The 16,932-nt window shown below is 47.9% G+C and overlaps 1 protein-coding gene across 3 annotated transcripts in view; it reads left to right on the forward strand.

Annotated features, from left to right (window-relative positions):
• The window catches only part of GALNT1 (polypeptide N-acetylgalactosaminyltransferase 1), a 673,496-nt gene that overhangs the window by 446,066 nt on the left and 210,498 nt on the right, over window positions 1-16,932 (forward strand). For all 3 annotated transcript variants that reach the window (XM_063922716.1, XM_063922715.1, XM_063922717.1), the window contains one exon: window positions 15,407-15,524. In XM_063922716.1, the coding sequence (XP_063778786.1) occupies window positions 15,407-15,524 (118 nt within the window). The remainder of the gene's footprint in view (window positions 1-15,406; window positions 15,525-16,932) is intronic.

Here is a 16,932-nt window from a genome sequence, read left to right on the forward strand (position 1 = left end):
CTGCTTCTCATACCTAAGGTGCTGAGAATTATAAGACGTAGAGGAGTAAGAACTATACTCATGGCTCCGGATTGGCCAAGAAGGACTTGGTACCCGGAACTTCAAGAGATGCTTACAGAGGTCTTATGGCCTCTGCCGCTAAGAAGGGACTTGCTTCAGCAAGTACCAGGTCTGTTCCAAGACTTACCGCAGCTGCGTTTGTCGGCATGGCGGTGGAAAGCCGGATCCTAAGGGAAAAGGCATTCCGGAAGAGGTCATTCCTACCCTGGTCAAAGCCAGAAAGGAGGTGACCGCACAACATTATCACCACATGTGGCGAAAATATGTTGCGTGGTGTGAGGCCAGGAAGGCCCCACAAAGTAATTTCAACTCGGTCGTTTCCTGCATTTCCTGCAAACAGGAGTGTCTATGGGCCTCAAATTGGGGTCCATTAAGGTTCAAATTTCGGCCCTGTCGATTTTCTTCCAGAAAGAATTGGCTTCAGTTCCTGAAGTCCAGAAGTTTGTCAAGGGAGTATTGCATATACAACCCCCTTTTGTGCCTCCAGTGGCACTGTGGGATCTCAACGTAGTTCTGGGATTCCTCAAATCACATTGGTTTAAAACCAGTCAAATCTGTGGATTTGAAGCATCTCACATGAAAAGTGACCATGCTCTTGGCCCTGGCCTGGACCAGGCGAGTGTCAAATTGGTGGTTTTTTCTCAAAAAAGCCCATATCTGTTTGTCCATTCGGACAGGGCAGAGCTGCGGACTCGTCCCCAGTTCTCTCCCTAAGGTGGTGTCAGTGTTTCACCTGAACCAGCTTATTGTGGTGCCTTGCACCTACTAGGGACTTGGAGGACTCCAAGTTGCTAGATGTTGTCAGGGCCCTGAAAATATGTTCCAGGACGGCTGGAGTCAGGAAAACTGACTTGCTGTTATCCTGTATGCACCCAACAAACTGGGTGCTCTTGATTCTAAGCAGACTATTGCTAGTTGGATGTGTAATACAATTCAGCTTGCACATTCTGTGGCAGGCCTGCCACAGCCAAAATATGTAAATGCCCATTCCACAAGGAAGGTGGGCTCATCTTGGGCGGCTGCCCGAGGGGTCTCGGCTTTACAACTTTGCCGAGCAGCTACTTGGTCAGGGGCAAACACGTTTGCTAAATTCTACAAATTTGATACCCTGGCTAAGGAGGACCTGGAGTTCTCTCATTCGGTGCTGCAGAGTCATCCGCACTCTCCCGCCCGTTTGGGAGCTTTGGTATAATCCCCATGGTCCTTTCAGGAACCCCAGCATCCACTAGGACGATAGAGAAAATAAGAATTTACTTACCAATAATTCTATTTCTCGGAGTCCGTAGTGGATGCTGGGCGCCCATCCCAAGTGCGGATTATCTGCAATACTTGTACATAGTTACAAAAATCGGGTTATTATTGTTGTGAGCCATCTTTTCAGAGGCTCCGCTGTTATCATACTGTTAACTGGGTTTAGATCACAAGTTGTACGGTGTGATTGGTGTGGCTGGTATGAGTCTTACCCGGGATTCAAAATTCCTCCCTTATTGTGTACGCTCGTCCGGGCACAGTACCTAACTGGCTTGGAGGAGGGTCATAGGGGGAGGAGCCAGTGCACACCACCTGATCGGAAAGCTTTACTTTTGTGCCCTGTCTCCTGCGGAGCCGCTATTCCCCATGGTCCTTTCAGGAACCCCAGCATCCACTACGGACTCCGAGAAATAGAATTATCGGTAAGTAAATTCTTATTTTTCAGTCAGGGAATCCGACCAAGCCACCCCAGCACTGCACATCCAGGCTGAGGCGATTGCTGGTCGCAGTATAATACCAGTATGTGTGTATATACTTTTTAGGATATTTTCCAGCTTCCTATCAGCTGGTTCCTTGAGGGCGGCCGTATCAGGAGACTGTAACGCCACTTGTTTTGGTAAGCGTGTGAGCGCCTTATCTACCCTAGGGGGTGTTTCCCAACGTGCCCTAACCTCTGGCGGGAAAGGGTATAATGCCAATAATTTTTTAGAAATTAGCAGTTTTTTATCGGGGGGAAACCCACGCTTCATCACACACCTCATTTAATTCATCTGATTCAGGAAAAACTACGGGTAGTTTTTTCACACCCCACATAATACCCTTTTTTGTGGTACTTGTAGTATCAGAAATGTTCAAAACCTCCTTCATTGCCGTGATCATGTAACGTGTGGCCCTACTGGAAAATACGTTTGTTTCCTCACCGTCGACACTGGAGTCAGTGTCCCTGTCAGTGTCTGTATCGACCTGAGGTAACGGGCGTTTTAGAGCCCCTGACGGTGTTTGAGACGCCTGTACAGGTATTAACTGATTTGCCGGCTGTCTCATGTCGTCAACAGTCTTTTGTAAAGTGCTGACACTATCACGTAATTCTTTCCATAAGACCATCCAGTCAGGTGTCGACTCCCTAGGGGGTGACATCACTAACACAGGCAATTGCTCCGCCTCCACACCATTTTCCTCCTCATACATGTCGACACAACGTACCGACACACAGCACACACACAGGGAATGCTCTGACAGAGGACAGGACCCCACTAGCCATTTGGGGAGACAGAGGGAGAGTTTGCCAGCACACACCAGAGCGCTATATATATATAGGGATAACCTTATATAAGTGTTTTTCCCTGATATAGCTGCTGTATATATTTATCTGCCAAATTAGTGCCCCCCCTCTCTTGTTTTACCCTGTTTCTGTAGTTCAGGACTGCAGGGGAGAGTCAGGGAGCCTTCCTCCAACGGAGCTGTGAGGAAAAAATGGCGCCAGTGTGCTGAGGAGATAGGATCCGCCCCCTTCTCGGCGGCCTTTCTCCCGCTTTTTTATGGAAAAATTGGCAGGGGTTAAATGCATCCATATAGCCCAGGAGCTATATGTGATGTATTTTTTGCCAAAAAAGGTGTTTTTATTGCGTCTCAGGGCACCCCCCCCCCCCCCCAGCGCCCTGCACCCTCAGTGACCGGAGTGTGAAGTGTGCTGAGAGCAATGGCGCACAGCTGCGGTGCTGTGCGCTACCTTATTGAAGGCAGGACGTTTTCTGCCGCCGATTTTCCGGACCTCTTCAGTCTTCTGGCTCTGTAAGGGGGCCGGCGGCGCGGCTCTGGGACCCATCCATGGCTGGGCCTGTGATCGTCCCTCTGGAGCTAATGTCCAGTAGCCTAAGAAGCCCAATCCACTCTGCACGCAGGTGAGTTCGCTTCTTCTCCCCTTAGTCCCTCGGTGCAGTGAGCCTGTTGCCAGCAGGTCTCACTGAAAATAAAAAACCTACTTTAAACTTTCACTCTAAGCAGCTCAGGAGAGCCCCTTAGTATGCACCCTTCTCGTTCGGGCACAAAAATCTAACTGAGGCTTGGAGGAGGGTCATAGGGGGAGGAGCCAGTGCACACCAGGTAGTCCTAAAGCTTTTACTTTTGTGCCCAGTCTCCTGCGGAGCCGCTATTCCCCATGGTCCTTTCGGAGTCCCCAGCATCCACTAGGACGTTAGAGAAAGAGAGGGTGGCACTAATTACGCGCAGTATTAAATAATACAGCAGCTATAAGGGGAAAAACACTTATATAAGGTTATCCCTGTATATATATATATATATAGCGCTCTGGGGTGTGCTGGCAAACTCTCCCTCTGTCTCCCCAAAGGGCTAGTGGGGTCCTGTCCTCTATCAGAGCATTCCCTGTGTGTGTGCTGTGTGTCGGTACGTTTGTGTCGACATGTATGAGGAGAAAAATGATGTGGAGATGGAGCAGATTGCCTGTAATAGTGATGTCACCCCCTAGGGGGTCGACACATGAGTGGATGAACTGTTGGAAGGAATTACGTGACAGTGTCAGCTCTGTATAAAAGACAGTGGTTGACATGAGACAGCCGGCTACTCAGCTTGTGCCTGTCCAGACGTCTCATAGGCCGTCAGGGGCTCTAAAGTGCCCGTTACCTCAGATGGCAGATATAGACGCCGACACGGATACTGACTCCAGTGTCGACGGTGAAGAGACAAATGTGACTTCCAGTAGGGCCACACGTTACATGATTGAGGCAATGAAAAATGTTTTACACATTTCTGATAATACAAGTACCACCAAAAAGGGGTATTATGTTCGGTGAGGAAAAACTACCTGTAGTTTTCCTGAATCTGAGAAATTAAATGAGGTGTGTGATGATGCGTGGGTTTCCCCCGATAACAACTGATAATTTCTAAAATGTTATTGGCATTATATCCTTTCCCGCCAGAGGTTAGGGTGCGTTGGGAAACACCCCCTAGGGTGGATAAAGCGCTCACACGCTTGTAAGAACAAGGGCTCTACCCTCTCCTGAGATGGCCGCCCTTAAGGATCCTGCTGATAGAAAGCAGGAGGGTATCCTAAAATGTATTTACACACATACTGGTGTTCTACTGCGACCAGCAATCACCTCAGCCTGGATGTGCAGTGCTGGGTTGGCGTGGTCGGATTCCCTGACTGAAAATATTGATACCCTAGATAGGGACAGTATATTATTGCCTATAGAGCATTTTAAAGATGCATTTCTATATAGGCGTGATGCACAGCGGAATATTTGCCGACTGGCATCAAGTCTAAGTGCGTTGTCCATTTCTGCCAGTAGAGGGTTATGGACACGACAGTGGTCAGGTGATGCGGATTCCAAACGGCATTTGGAAGTATTACCTTATTAAGGGGAGGAGTTATTTGGGGTCGGTCTTTCAGACCTGGTGGCCACGGCAACAGCTGGGAAATCCACGTTTGTACCCCAGGTCGCCTCTCAACATAAGAAGACGCCGTATTATCAGGCGCAGTCCTTTCGTGGGCAAGCGGACAAAAGGTTCCTCATTTCTGCCCCGTGACAGAGGTAGAGGAAAAAGGCTGCAGAAATCAGCCAGTTCCCAGGAACAGAAGCCCTCTCCCGCCTCTGCCAAGCCCTCAGTATGACGCTGGGGCTTTACAAGCAGAATCAGGCACGGTGGGGGCCCGTCTCAATGAATTTCAGCGCGCAGTGGGCTCACTCGCAAGTAGACCCCTGGATCCTTCAGGTGATATCTCAGGGGTACAAATTGGAATTCGAGAAGTCTCCCCCTCGCCGTTTCCTAAAGTTGGCTTTACCGATGTCTCCCTCTGACAGGGAGGCAGTTTTGGAAGCCATTCACAAGCTGTATTCCCAGCAGGTGATAATCAAGGTACCCCTCCTGCAACAGGGAACGGGGTATTATTCCACACTGTTGTGGTACCGAAGCCGGACGGCTCGGTGAGACCGATTCTAAATCTAAAATCTAAAATCTTGAACACTTACATACGGAGGTTCAAATTCAATATTGAGTCACTCAGAGCAGTGATTGCTAACCTGGAAGAAGGGGACTACATGATGTCTCGGGACATCAAGGATGCTTACCTTCATGTCCCAATTTACCCTTCTCACCAAGGGTACCTCAGGTTTGTGTTACAGAACTGTCACTATCAGTTTCAGACGCTGCTGTATGGATGGTCCACGGCACCCCGGGTCTTTACCAAGGTAATGGCCGAAATGATGATACTCCTTCGAAGGAAGGGAATTTTAGTTATCCCTTACTTGGACGATTCCCTGATAAGGGTAAGATCCAGGGAACAGTTGGAGGTCGGTGTAGCACTATCTCAGGTAGTGTTGCGGCAGCACGATTGGATTCTCAATATTCCAAAATTGCAGCTGATTCCGACGACTCGTCTTCTGTTCCTAGGGATGATCCTGGACACAGTCCAGAAAAAGGTGTTTCTCCCGGAGGAGAAAGTCAGGGAGTTATCCGAGCTAGTCGGGAACCTCCTATAACCGAGCCAAGTCTCAGTACATCAATGAAAGGGTTCTGGGAAAAATGGTGGCTTCCTACGAAGCAATCCCATTCGGCAGATTCCACGCAAGAACTTTCCAGTGGGACCTGCTGGACAAATGGTCTGGGTCGCATCTTCAGATGCATCAGCGGATAACCCTGTCACCAAGCACAAGGGTGTCTCTCCTGTGGTGGTTGCAGAGTGCTCATCTTCTAGAGGGCCGCAGATTCGACATTCAGGACTGGGTCCTGGTGACCACGGATGCCAGCCTGCGAGGCTGGGGAGCAGTCACACAGGGAAGGGATTTTCAGAGCTTATGGTCAAGCCTGGAGACATCACTTCACATAAATATCCTGAAGCTAAGGGCCATTTACAATGCTCTAAGCTCAGCAAGACCTCTGCTTCAAGGTCACCCGGAGTTGATCCATTCGGACAACATCACGGCAGTCACCCACGTAAACAGACAGGGTGACACAAGAAGCAGGAGGGCAATGGCAGAAGCTGCAAGGATTCTTCGCTGGGCGGAAAATCATGTGATAGCACTGTCAGCAGTATTCATTCCGGGAGTGGACAACTGGGAAGCAGACTTCCTCAGCAGACACGACCTCCACCCGGGAGAGTGGGGACTTCACCCAGAAGTCTTCCACATGTTTATAAAACTCGACAAGTATTGCGCCAGGTCAAGGGACCCTCAGGCAATAGCTGTAGACGCTCTGGTAACACAGTGGGTGTACCAGTCAGTGTATGTGTTCCTTCCTCTGCCTCTCATACCCAAGGTACTGAGAATCATAAGATGGAGAGGAGTAAGCACTATATTCGTAGCTCCGGATTGGCCAAGAAGGACTAGGTAACCGGAACTTCAAGAGATGCTCACGGAGGATCCATGCCCTCTACCTCTAAGAAGGAACCTGCTCCAGCAAGGACCCTGTCTGTTCCAAGACTTACCGCGGCTGCGTTTGACGGCATGGCGGTTGAACGCCGGATCCTGAAGGAGAAAGGCATTCCGGATGAAGTCATTCCTATCCTGATCAAAGCCAGGAAGGATATAACCGCAAAACATTATCACCGCATGTGGCGAAAATATGTTGCGTGGTGCGAGGCCAGTAAGGCCCCGACGGAGGAATTTTCAACTAGGTCGATTCCTACATTTCCTGCAAACAGGAGTGTCTATGGGCCTGAAATTGGGGTCCATTAAGGTTCAAATTTCGGCCCTGTCAATTTTCTTCCAAAAAGAACTAGCTTCAGTCCCTGAAGTTCAGACGTTTGTAAAAGGGGTACTGTATATACAGCCTCCTTTTGTGCCTCCAGTGGCACCTTGGGATCTCAATGTAGTTTTGGGTTCCAAAAGTCACATTGGTTTGAACCACTTAAATATGTGGAGTTAAAATATCTCACATGGAAAGTGGTCATGCTGTTGGCCCTGGCCTGGGCCAGGTGCGTGTCAGAATTGGCGGCTTTATCCTGTAAAAGCCCTCATCTGATTTTCCATTCGGACAGGGTGGAATTGAGGACTCGTACTCAGTTTCTCCCTAAGGTGGTTTTCAGCGTTTCACCTGAATCAACCTATTGTGGTGCCTGCGACTACTAGGGACTTGGAGGACTCCAAGTTGCTAGACGTTGTCAGGGCCCTGGAAATATAGGTTTCCAGGACGGCTGGAGTCAGAAAATCTGACTCGTTGTTTATTCTGTATGCACCCAACAACCTGGGTGCTCCTGCTTCTAAGCAGACTATTGCTCGTTGGATTTGTAGTACAATTCAGCTTGCACATTCTGTGGCAGGGCTGCCACAGCCAAAATCTGTAAAAGCCCATTCCACATGGAAGGTGGGCTCATCTTGGGCGGCTGCCCGAGGGGTCTCGGCTTTACAACTTTGCCGAGCAGCTACTTGGTCAGGAGCAAATACGTTTGTAAAATTCTACAAATTTGATACCCTGGCTGAGGAGGACCTGGAGTTCTCTCATTTGGTGCTGCAGAGTCATCCGCACTCTCCCGCCCGTTTGGGAGCTTTGGTATAATCCCCATGGTCCTTACGGAGTCCTCAGCATCCACTAGGACGTCAGAGAAAATAAGAATTTACTTACCGATAATTCTATTTCTCGTAGTCCGTAGTGGATGCTGGGCGCCCATCCCAAGTGCGGATTGTCTGCAATACTGGTACATAGTTATTGTTACCAAAAAATCGGGTTATTGCTGTAGTGAGCCATCTTTTCTAGAGGCTCCTCTGTTATCATGCTGTTAACTGGGTTTAGATCACAAGTTATATGGTGTGATTGGTGTGGCTGGTATGAGTCTTACCCGGGATTCAAAATCCTTCCTTATTGTGTACGCTCGTCCGGGCACAGTATCCTAACTGAGGCTTGGAGGAGGGTCATAGGGGGAGGAGCCAGTGCACACCAGGTGACCTAAAAGCTTTTACTTTTGTGCCCAGTCTCCTGCGGAGCCGCTATTCCCCATGGTCCTTACGGAGTCCCCAGCATCCACTACGGACTACGAGAAATAGAATTATCGGTAAGTAAATTCTTATTTTTAGTGTATGCTGGCTCCTTCCTCTTTGCCCCTCCCCAAACCCAGTTTATGTGCCCAAGGAGCTGAGTGCACATTACAGCTCTCCAGAGAGTTGTCTTCAGAGATTTATTTTAGTCTACTTTTGTACAGGTATACTGGTTGGCAACCAGTATACCTGCTTCGTGGGATTCCGGGGGGGTGGGGGGATGGTGGCCAAACCAACTTCCTACAGAGTTAATGGTTCCTATCCCCGCTGACAGGACAATGAGGTGATGATCTCACCCTCCCAGAGGGTGAGCACACACCAGCAGCACGCCACCACTCCGGAGCAGATGCCGAAGAAAAAAGTCAATGGTGTGATGAGTCAGACACTGGGGTCCCGGTTAGTGGGTCCCCGGTGTAAATTTGGCGGCATTAGGTTGGTGGTCACGGGCCACGGCTGTAGTGGCCACCGGACCCCATAACTGGCATCGTTAAGGACCTCTGTTAATACAGAGGTTCTCTGCACACAAAATAAAGGCTGTTTAAGATAAAAATAGGCTAAAAAGCCATCATGCCAGCATAAATAGTAGTGCAGGGACCGCGCGCCATTAAGGGGGCGGGACTTCCCGGAGAGCGGGACCAGGCAGTAAATGGTGCCATTTTTCACACAGGGCTGCTGCTGAACACTGCACATAGGCTACTCCTTAAGGAATCCACTAGAACCACCAACAGTACTGGTACTAAGTGGGGTTTTAACCGGAGGGGAGCATAATGATGGCAGTTACTACTGTCTAGCGCAGTTAACTGTACTTTGCAAACATTGCATAACCTAGCGGAGTGCGCTCTAGCTGATGTATTGTCCTGTTCCCATTCTCTCCCTGTGTCTCCCCATTCCCGTGTCCGGGTCACTGCTGTAAAGGGGTGTTATACTGTATATAGCTGTAGGGCTTTTTTACATATACATACACATATATATATATATATATATATATATATATATATATATATATATATATATGTGTATGTATATGTCATATTCTCACTTTTTATTTTCCAGACTTACAACTGGTTGGCTTGAACAGCTAACCACTGGAGAAACGGGCTGCCACCCCACGAAATAGAATATTGGGGGAGTGTACTTTAGACACTGGAAATGTATCACTGTGGAAAGGATAGGTCGTTATAAGAAGGACTCAGCGCCATTTACCACCACTACTAGCAATATATATATATATCTCTGGTCATTTAAAAATCTATATATTTGTGTATGGTGCACAGCAACATGACTGACAGCAAACCATTGTGTAACATGCATCATGTACATGCTTTTCACACCAGCCTCACAAGGTTCCTTGTGGTGTGCCCAGTGCTCAATAGCCTCTCAGGGTGGCAGCGGAGGGCCCGAGTGGGTGGAGACTTTTAAATCAATGTTTGCTAATATAAATGCTAAATTAGCCACTGCTAAACAGGAACAGCAAGCCTTAAGACAGTCCATAGACACTGGTATGTTTGCTGTAAAATCTGACCTCAGACAGGCGCCTCAGCCTCTTCTGAAGGTCGCACTTAAGCACACTCTCCCTCAGGTATTGCAGTCGGATTCTGGGACACAGTCTCAAGATGTGGAAGAGGTAGAGAAGGAAGATTCCTTAACCCCTGGGGTGGAATCCCTTATTTATGCTATCAGAGAAGTGTTTTGTATGCTTGATAAGAAAGCATATCTGGGGGAGGAATTGCATTTTAATGTTAAGCCAGAATCCTCTGCCACATTCCCAGTGTCAAAAAAATTAAACACCCTAGCTAAGGAAGCATGGCTAAACCCTGACAAAAAATTTTATATTTCACTGAAAGAACCAACTGACTGCAAAATTGAGACTACTCTCAAATCACTATACATGGCATCACTATACAACGTCCTTCTGTGGTCTGGGTGGATTGCTAGAGCCATAGTAAAATGGTCTGATACTGTCTTTACAGGTTTTGATACGCTGCCTCAAGATGAGACCATCATGCTAATGCATCCTATCCAGGATGCGGCAAATTTTATGTGTGAAGCGGTTAAGTAGTTAAGCATAATTTGCGGCCGTGCTATGGCGGTGTCGGCTCGAAGAGCCTTGTGGTTACAACAATGGTCAGCAGTTGTGGATTCCAAAAAGGGAGTGGAAAATCTCCTATTCACAGGTGAGGCCTTGTTCGGGGAGGAACTGAACAAGTGGATATCCCAAGCAATGGCGGGTAAGTCTACATATCTGCCATCTGCTGCGCCCACTGACAGATGTCCCTATCCGCTGTATTCCTTTTGTGTGGCCAGTTTTAGAGGCATAGTCACAGGTGCCTCCAATGCAGCTAGAGGATCTTGGGGTCAGTCCCGTAGACCAGCATCCACCGGAAGCGTGACCCAGCCTTCTGCTTCCGCGAAGCCCACCGCATGACGGTTGGCTCCAGCAGAGGGGAAAATTCCAGATGGGAGTTCGATTGTTGAACTTTGCTCACGTGTGGGGGGAGTACTGCAGGGATCCTTGGGTGAGGGATCTCATTTCACAGGGCTGTCGCCTGGAATTTCAAGAGTTACCACCTCACAAATTATTCAGGTCAGGCTTACCAGCTTCATCTGCAGCAAGAGCTACATTACAAGAGGCCATACAAAAACTTCTTTCAACAGAAGTCATTGTTCCATTCCCCCCTCAGCTACAAGCAAGAGGTTTCTACTCAAGTATTTTCGTGGTTCCCAAACCAGACGGTTCGGTCCATCCGATATTAAACCTCAAGAATTGGAACCATTATTTGTGGGTTTTCAAATTCAAGATGGAATCACTAAAGGCAGTAATATCCTGCCTGGAGGAGGGGGAATTTCTGGTCTCCTGGATATCAAGGATGCGTATCTGCATATTCCAATATGGCCTCCTCATCAAACATTCCTACGCTTTGCTGTACCTGACCAACACTACCAGTTTCAGTCTCTACCCTTTGGCTTGTCAACGGCGCCAAGAGTATTCACGAAAAGTCATGGCAGAAATTATGTTTCATTTACGCATGAAGGGAGTCAATATAGTCCCATATCTTGACGAGCTCCTGATAAAGGCGATGTCCAGGGAGCAGCTGTTACACAGCATCGATTTGATGACTCGGCTGCTTACATATCATGGGTGGATCCTGAATTTACAGAAATCCCACCTGGAGCCGTCACAGAGGATCCTAGATACGGTACTATAGTAGGTGTTCCTTCCAATGGACAAGGCCTTGACCATTCAGGCCATTGTCCGCTCTTTGCTGAGACCACAAAAAGTGTCGATTCATCTCTGTATTCGTTTGCTGGTCAAGATGGTGGCCTCATACGAGGCGGTACAATACGGCAGATTTCATGCCCAGCCTTTCCAATGGATCTGCTGAACAAATGGTCAGGGTCTCACCTATCTATGCACCGGTGTATAACACTATCTCAGAGAGCAATGATTTCCTTACTATGGTAGCTGCAGATTCCACATCTGGTGGAAGATTGGAGTTTCAATGTCCAGTCGTGGACTTTACTAAAAACGGATGTCAGCCTCCGGGGCTGGGGTGTGGTGACCCAGGGGGTCCAGTTCCAGGGGAAGTGGTCAAGCCAGAAAGCGAAACTTCCGATCAACATTCTGCGACTCGATTTATAATGTGCTTCTTCAAGCCTTCCCTCTCCTGCAGAATCAGGCCATCCAAGTACAGTCGGACAACGCCATGGTGGTGGCTTACATAAACCGACAAGGAGGAACAAGAAGCAGGGCTGCAAAGCGAGAGGTATCAAAGATAATCCTCTGGATGGAGTCAAACGCAAAAGCGATATCTGCCATTTTCATTCCAGTAGTGGACAGTTGGGAAGCGGACTTCGTCAGCAGGCGCGACCTCCATCCTGGGGAAAGGGGTCTTCACCCCCAGGTGTTTCTACTGTTGATTCACAGGTGGGGTTGTCCACAGATAGACCTGATGGCATTCCGTCTCAATAAGAAACTCGTTACTGCTCTGCGACGTCGGTGGACGCACTGACTGCTCTGTGGTCTTACCAGTATGTGTATCTGTTTCCTCCAATCCCTCTCATCCCAAGAGTACTAAAGAGGCTAAAAAGGGAAAGAGTTCAGGCGATTCTTATCGCCCCAGATTGGCCTCAAAGAGCCTGGTATGCAGATCTCTTGGCATTGTCTCTGGAGGATCTATGGCTACTACTATTGATCAGGGGTCTTCTTCAACAAGGACCGTTCATCTATCCAGACTTACAGCGGCTACGTTTGACGGCTTTTGAAGTTGAGAGGCATATTTTGAGAGAAAGGGTCTCCATCCCACGATGGGGTCCACCATGATGCAGGCTCGTAAGGCAATCACGTCTAAACATTACCACCGTATCTGGAAGAAATCTGTCTCATGGTGTAAGGGAATAAGTTGCCCTCCTGTGGAGTTCAGCCTTAGCCAGTTTCTACTTTCCCTGCAAGCAGGAGTGGATTTGGGCCTACGTGTGGGCTCTATCAAGGTTCAGATTTTGGCTCTCTCCATCTTCTTCTAGTAACAATTGGCGTTGTTGCTGGATTTGCAGACCTTTTTAAAAGGTGTTCTCCACATACAGACACTTTTTGTTCCTCCCACAGCTCAGTGGGATCTCAATATGGTTTTGGTTTTTTTCCAGTCGGACTGGTTTGTGCCTTGAATAAGGTGGACTTAAAATATCTGACATTGAAGACTGTCATGTTGCTAGCATTCGCTTCCGCCAGACATGTTTCAGAATTGGGGGCCTTATCCTATAAGAGCCCGTATATCATTTTTCATGAGGATAGGGCCGAGCTTAGAACTTGGCTGCAGTTTTTACCAAAGGTGGTGTCGGCTTTTCATGTAAATCAACCTATTGTGGTTCCAGTTTTGTCCGACCCTTCAGTTGCCCCACGGTCCTTGGATGTGGTGAGGACGTTGAAAATTTATGTTAACAGGACTGCTCGTTATAGGAAATCTGACTCGCTGTTTGGGGGTCATTCCAAGTTGATCGCTCGCTAGCAACTTTTTACTGTGCTGCGATCAGATAGTCGCCGCCTATGGGGCAGTGTATTTTCGCTTTGCAAGTGTGCGAACGCTTTTGCATCCGACGGCACAAAAAAGTTTTTTGCAGTTTCTGAGTAGCTCTGGACTTACTCAGTCGCTGCAATCACTTCAGTATTTTTGGTCCCGGAATTGACGTCTGACACCCGCCCTGCAAATGTTTGGACACGCCTGCGTTTATCCAAACACTCCCAGAAAATGGTCAGTTGACACCCAGAAATGCCCTCTTTCTGTCAGTCACCTTGCAATCGGCTGTGCGAATGGATTCTTCATTAAATCCATCACCCAGCATCGATCCTCTTTGTACCCGTACGACGCACCTGCGCATTGCGGTTCATGCACAGTTTTGCCAAGTTTTAACCTGATTGCAGTGCTGCAAAAAGTTGCTAGCGAGCAATCAACTGGGAATGACCCCCTTTGTCCTGTATGGTGCGACCAAAATTGGTTGGCCTGCTTCTAAGCAGTCCATTGCTTGTTGGATCAAGTTGACAATCCAGCAAGCTTACACTTCAGCAGCATTGCCGCTGTCGACTTCTATTCAGGCCCACTCCATAAGGTCGGTGGGCTCTTCCTGGGCGGCTGCTCGGGGTGTCTCAGGCTTACAGTTGTACCGAGTGGCTACTTGGTCTTGTTCGAACACATCTGTAAAATTTTATCTGTTAGATACCTTGGCCAAGGATGACCTAAAGTTTGGCCAGGCGGTTTTTCAGGGGTCTGAACACTCTCCCACCTGTTCTGGTAGCTTTGGGACTTCCCCACAGTACTAAGTATCTTCCCCAATATCGACTAGGACGTTAAAGAAAATAAGAATTTGATACCTAGCAGTAATTCCTTTTCTCGCAGTCCATAGAGGATACGGGGCGCCCTCCTCAGTGCTCCGTGACCGTTTACTGTTATCAGTAATTTGGTTGAGACTGCAAGGTGGTCCCTGTTTAGAGTTTAGTTAATGTTGCTATCATGATTATGTAATATCATTGCTTTCCTTGTTATGTTAGCTACGCTGTTTTGCATATTGTTACTATTATTTTTGTAATGTTGTTGTGTGTTGGTGCGTTACCGCACCTATGATTAATATATCCTTCCCTTGAAGGGCACAGTTTTCCTAGACTGGGTCTGGGGAGGGGCATAGAGGGAGGAGCCAGCACACACTAAAGATCTCTTAAAGCGCCAGTGGCTCCTGCGGACCGCTGTGTACCCCACAGTACTAAGTACCTTCCCCATTATCCACTACGGATTGCGAAAAAAGGAATTACCGGTAGGTATCAAATTCCTATTTATTTTTTGTCTTGATAAATGTTTAATGTATTTTGTTTTTGTTAATGTTAAAAAGGTTTTGTTTTTAGATACACTCTCTGGATGCTTTTACATCGTGTGGTGGACTCATTTAGTTTTGTTTGTAACATTTGACAAGGACACTAGTGCAGTGGAAATTCCTTTCTTTTGTTTTCCTATGTACTACATACTGATTAACAAAAACTAGCACATGTGTGACCTGAACTTCCTGCTGCAGGTGTTTTATTAGATCTTCTATGTAATCAGTGTCTGGTTTCCAAGTTATTTGTATGGCACATAATTTTTTTGTTTTCCACTGCACCAGTGTCCGAAGTCAGTGTGCGTTACACCATTCCAGCCAACGTTTGGCATTGCTCGTGATAAGCTGAGGCTTGTGTGCATTTCTTTGGCCAAGGAAACTGAATTTGTAAGCTTCAGCAGTCCCATTCTGTGAGTTTCCATGGCCTATTGCTTCATGCTTCTGTTGATAGTACTTACAATTGACAGGGATAACTCTTCAGCAAATGGAACTACTGGAAATGGGTCACGTTGAGCTGAGCTGTTCAATTTGACTCATTCTAATGCCGATTGTTTTTAGTATGTAGATTTATGCCTGTGTGCTTGATTTTATTCATCTGTTGGTTTTGAGTGAAATTACCAAGCACACCAGTTAGAAAGTGCATCTGCATACTTTTGGTCATTTAGCATTGATTAAGTAATGTTTGATTACGTTGGTTTTCCTACTGACAATTGAAAAAAACAAAAACTATATTACATTTCCTTTTCTAGAACTCCTACTATGGCAGGGGGTCTCTTCTCAATTGACAGAGATTATTTCCAAGAGATTGGAACATATGATGCTGGAATGGACATTTGGGGAGGGGAGAATTTAGAAATATCATTTCGGGTAAGTCTAATCAAGTCTGTATAGCCAACAAAGCATGCTTCTTCTTTTTTTATTTTATTTCTCTGACGTCCTAGTGGATGCTGGGCACTCCGAAAGGACCATGGGGAACAGCGGCTCCGCAGGAGACTGGGCACAACTAAAGAAAGCTTTTAGGTCACCTGGTGTGCACTGGCTCCTCCCACTATGACCCTCCTCCAAGCCTCAGTTTTACAGTGAGACCTGCTGGCAACAGGCTCACTGCAGCGAGGGACTAAGGGGAGAAGAAGCGAACCTACCTGCTTGCAGCTAGCTTGGGCTTCTTAGGCTACTGGACACCATTAGCTCCAGAGGGACCGACCGCATGGAACTGGCCTTGGTGTTCGGTCCCGGAGCCGCGCCGCCGTCCCCCTTACAGAGCCAGAAGTAAGAAGAGGTCCGGAAAATCGGCGGCAGAAGACATCAGTCTTCACCAAGGTAGCGCACAGCACTGCAGCTGTGCGTCATTGCTCCTCATACACACTTCACACTCCGGTCACTGAGGGTGCAGGGCGCTAGGGGGGGGCGCCCTGAGCAGCAATAAAAACACCTTGGCTGGCAAAAATACCACAATATATAGCCCCAGAGGCTATATATGTGATAATTACCCCTGCCAGAATCCATAAAAAAGCGGGAGAATAGTCAGCGAAAAGGGGCGGAGCTATCTCCTTCAGCACACTGGCGCCATTTTCTCCCTCACAGCTCCGCTGGAAGGAAGCTCCCTGGCTCTCCCCTGCAGTCTACACTACAGAAAAGGGTAAAAAAGAGAGGGGGGGCACTAAATTTAGGCGCAGTATATATAACAGCAGCTATAGGGGACATAATTCAGTTAGTCCCTGCATTATATAGCGCTCTGGTGTGTGCTGGCATACTCTCACTCTGTCTCCCCAAAGGGCTTTTGTGGGTCCTGTCCTCTGTTAGAGCATTCCCTGTGTGTGTGCGGTGTGTCGGTACGGCTGTGTCGACATGTTTGAGGAGGATAATGATGTGGAGGCGGAGCAGATGCATATAGAAGGGATGTCACCCCCTGCGGAGCAGACACCTGAGTGGATGGACTTATGGAAGGAATTGCGTGCACGTGTCGACTCCTTACACAAAAAATTTGACGACATGCCAAATGCGGGACAGCCGGCTTCTCAGCTCGTGCCTGTCCAGGTGTCTCAAAGGCCTTCGGGGGCTCTAAAACGCCCGCTACCTCAGATGGCAGACGCGGATGTCGACACGGATGCTGACACCAGTGTCGACGACGATGAGTCTAGTCTAATGTCCACTAAGGCCATTCGTTGCATGATTGAAGCAATGAAAGAGGTGTTACAAATTTCTGATGTAAACCCAGGTACCACTAAAAAGGGTATTATGTTTGGGGAGAAAAAACTACCCGTAGTCTTTCCCC

This window comes from Pseudophryne corroboree, chromosome 5, assembly GCF_028390025.1.
Source record: "Pseudophryne corroboree isolate aPseCor3 chromosome 5, aPseCor3.hap2, whole genome shotgun sequence".
NCBI lineage: Eukaryota > Metazoa > Chordata > Amphibia > Anura > Myobatrachidae > Pseudophryne > Pseudophryne corroboree.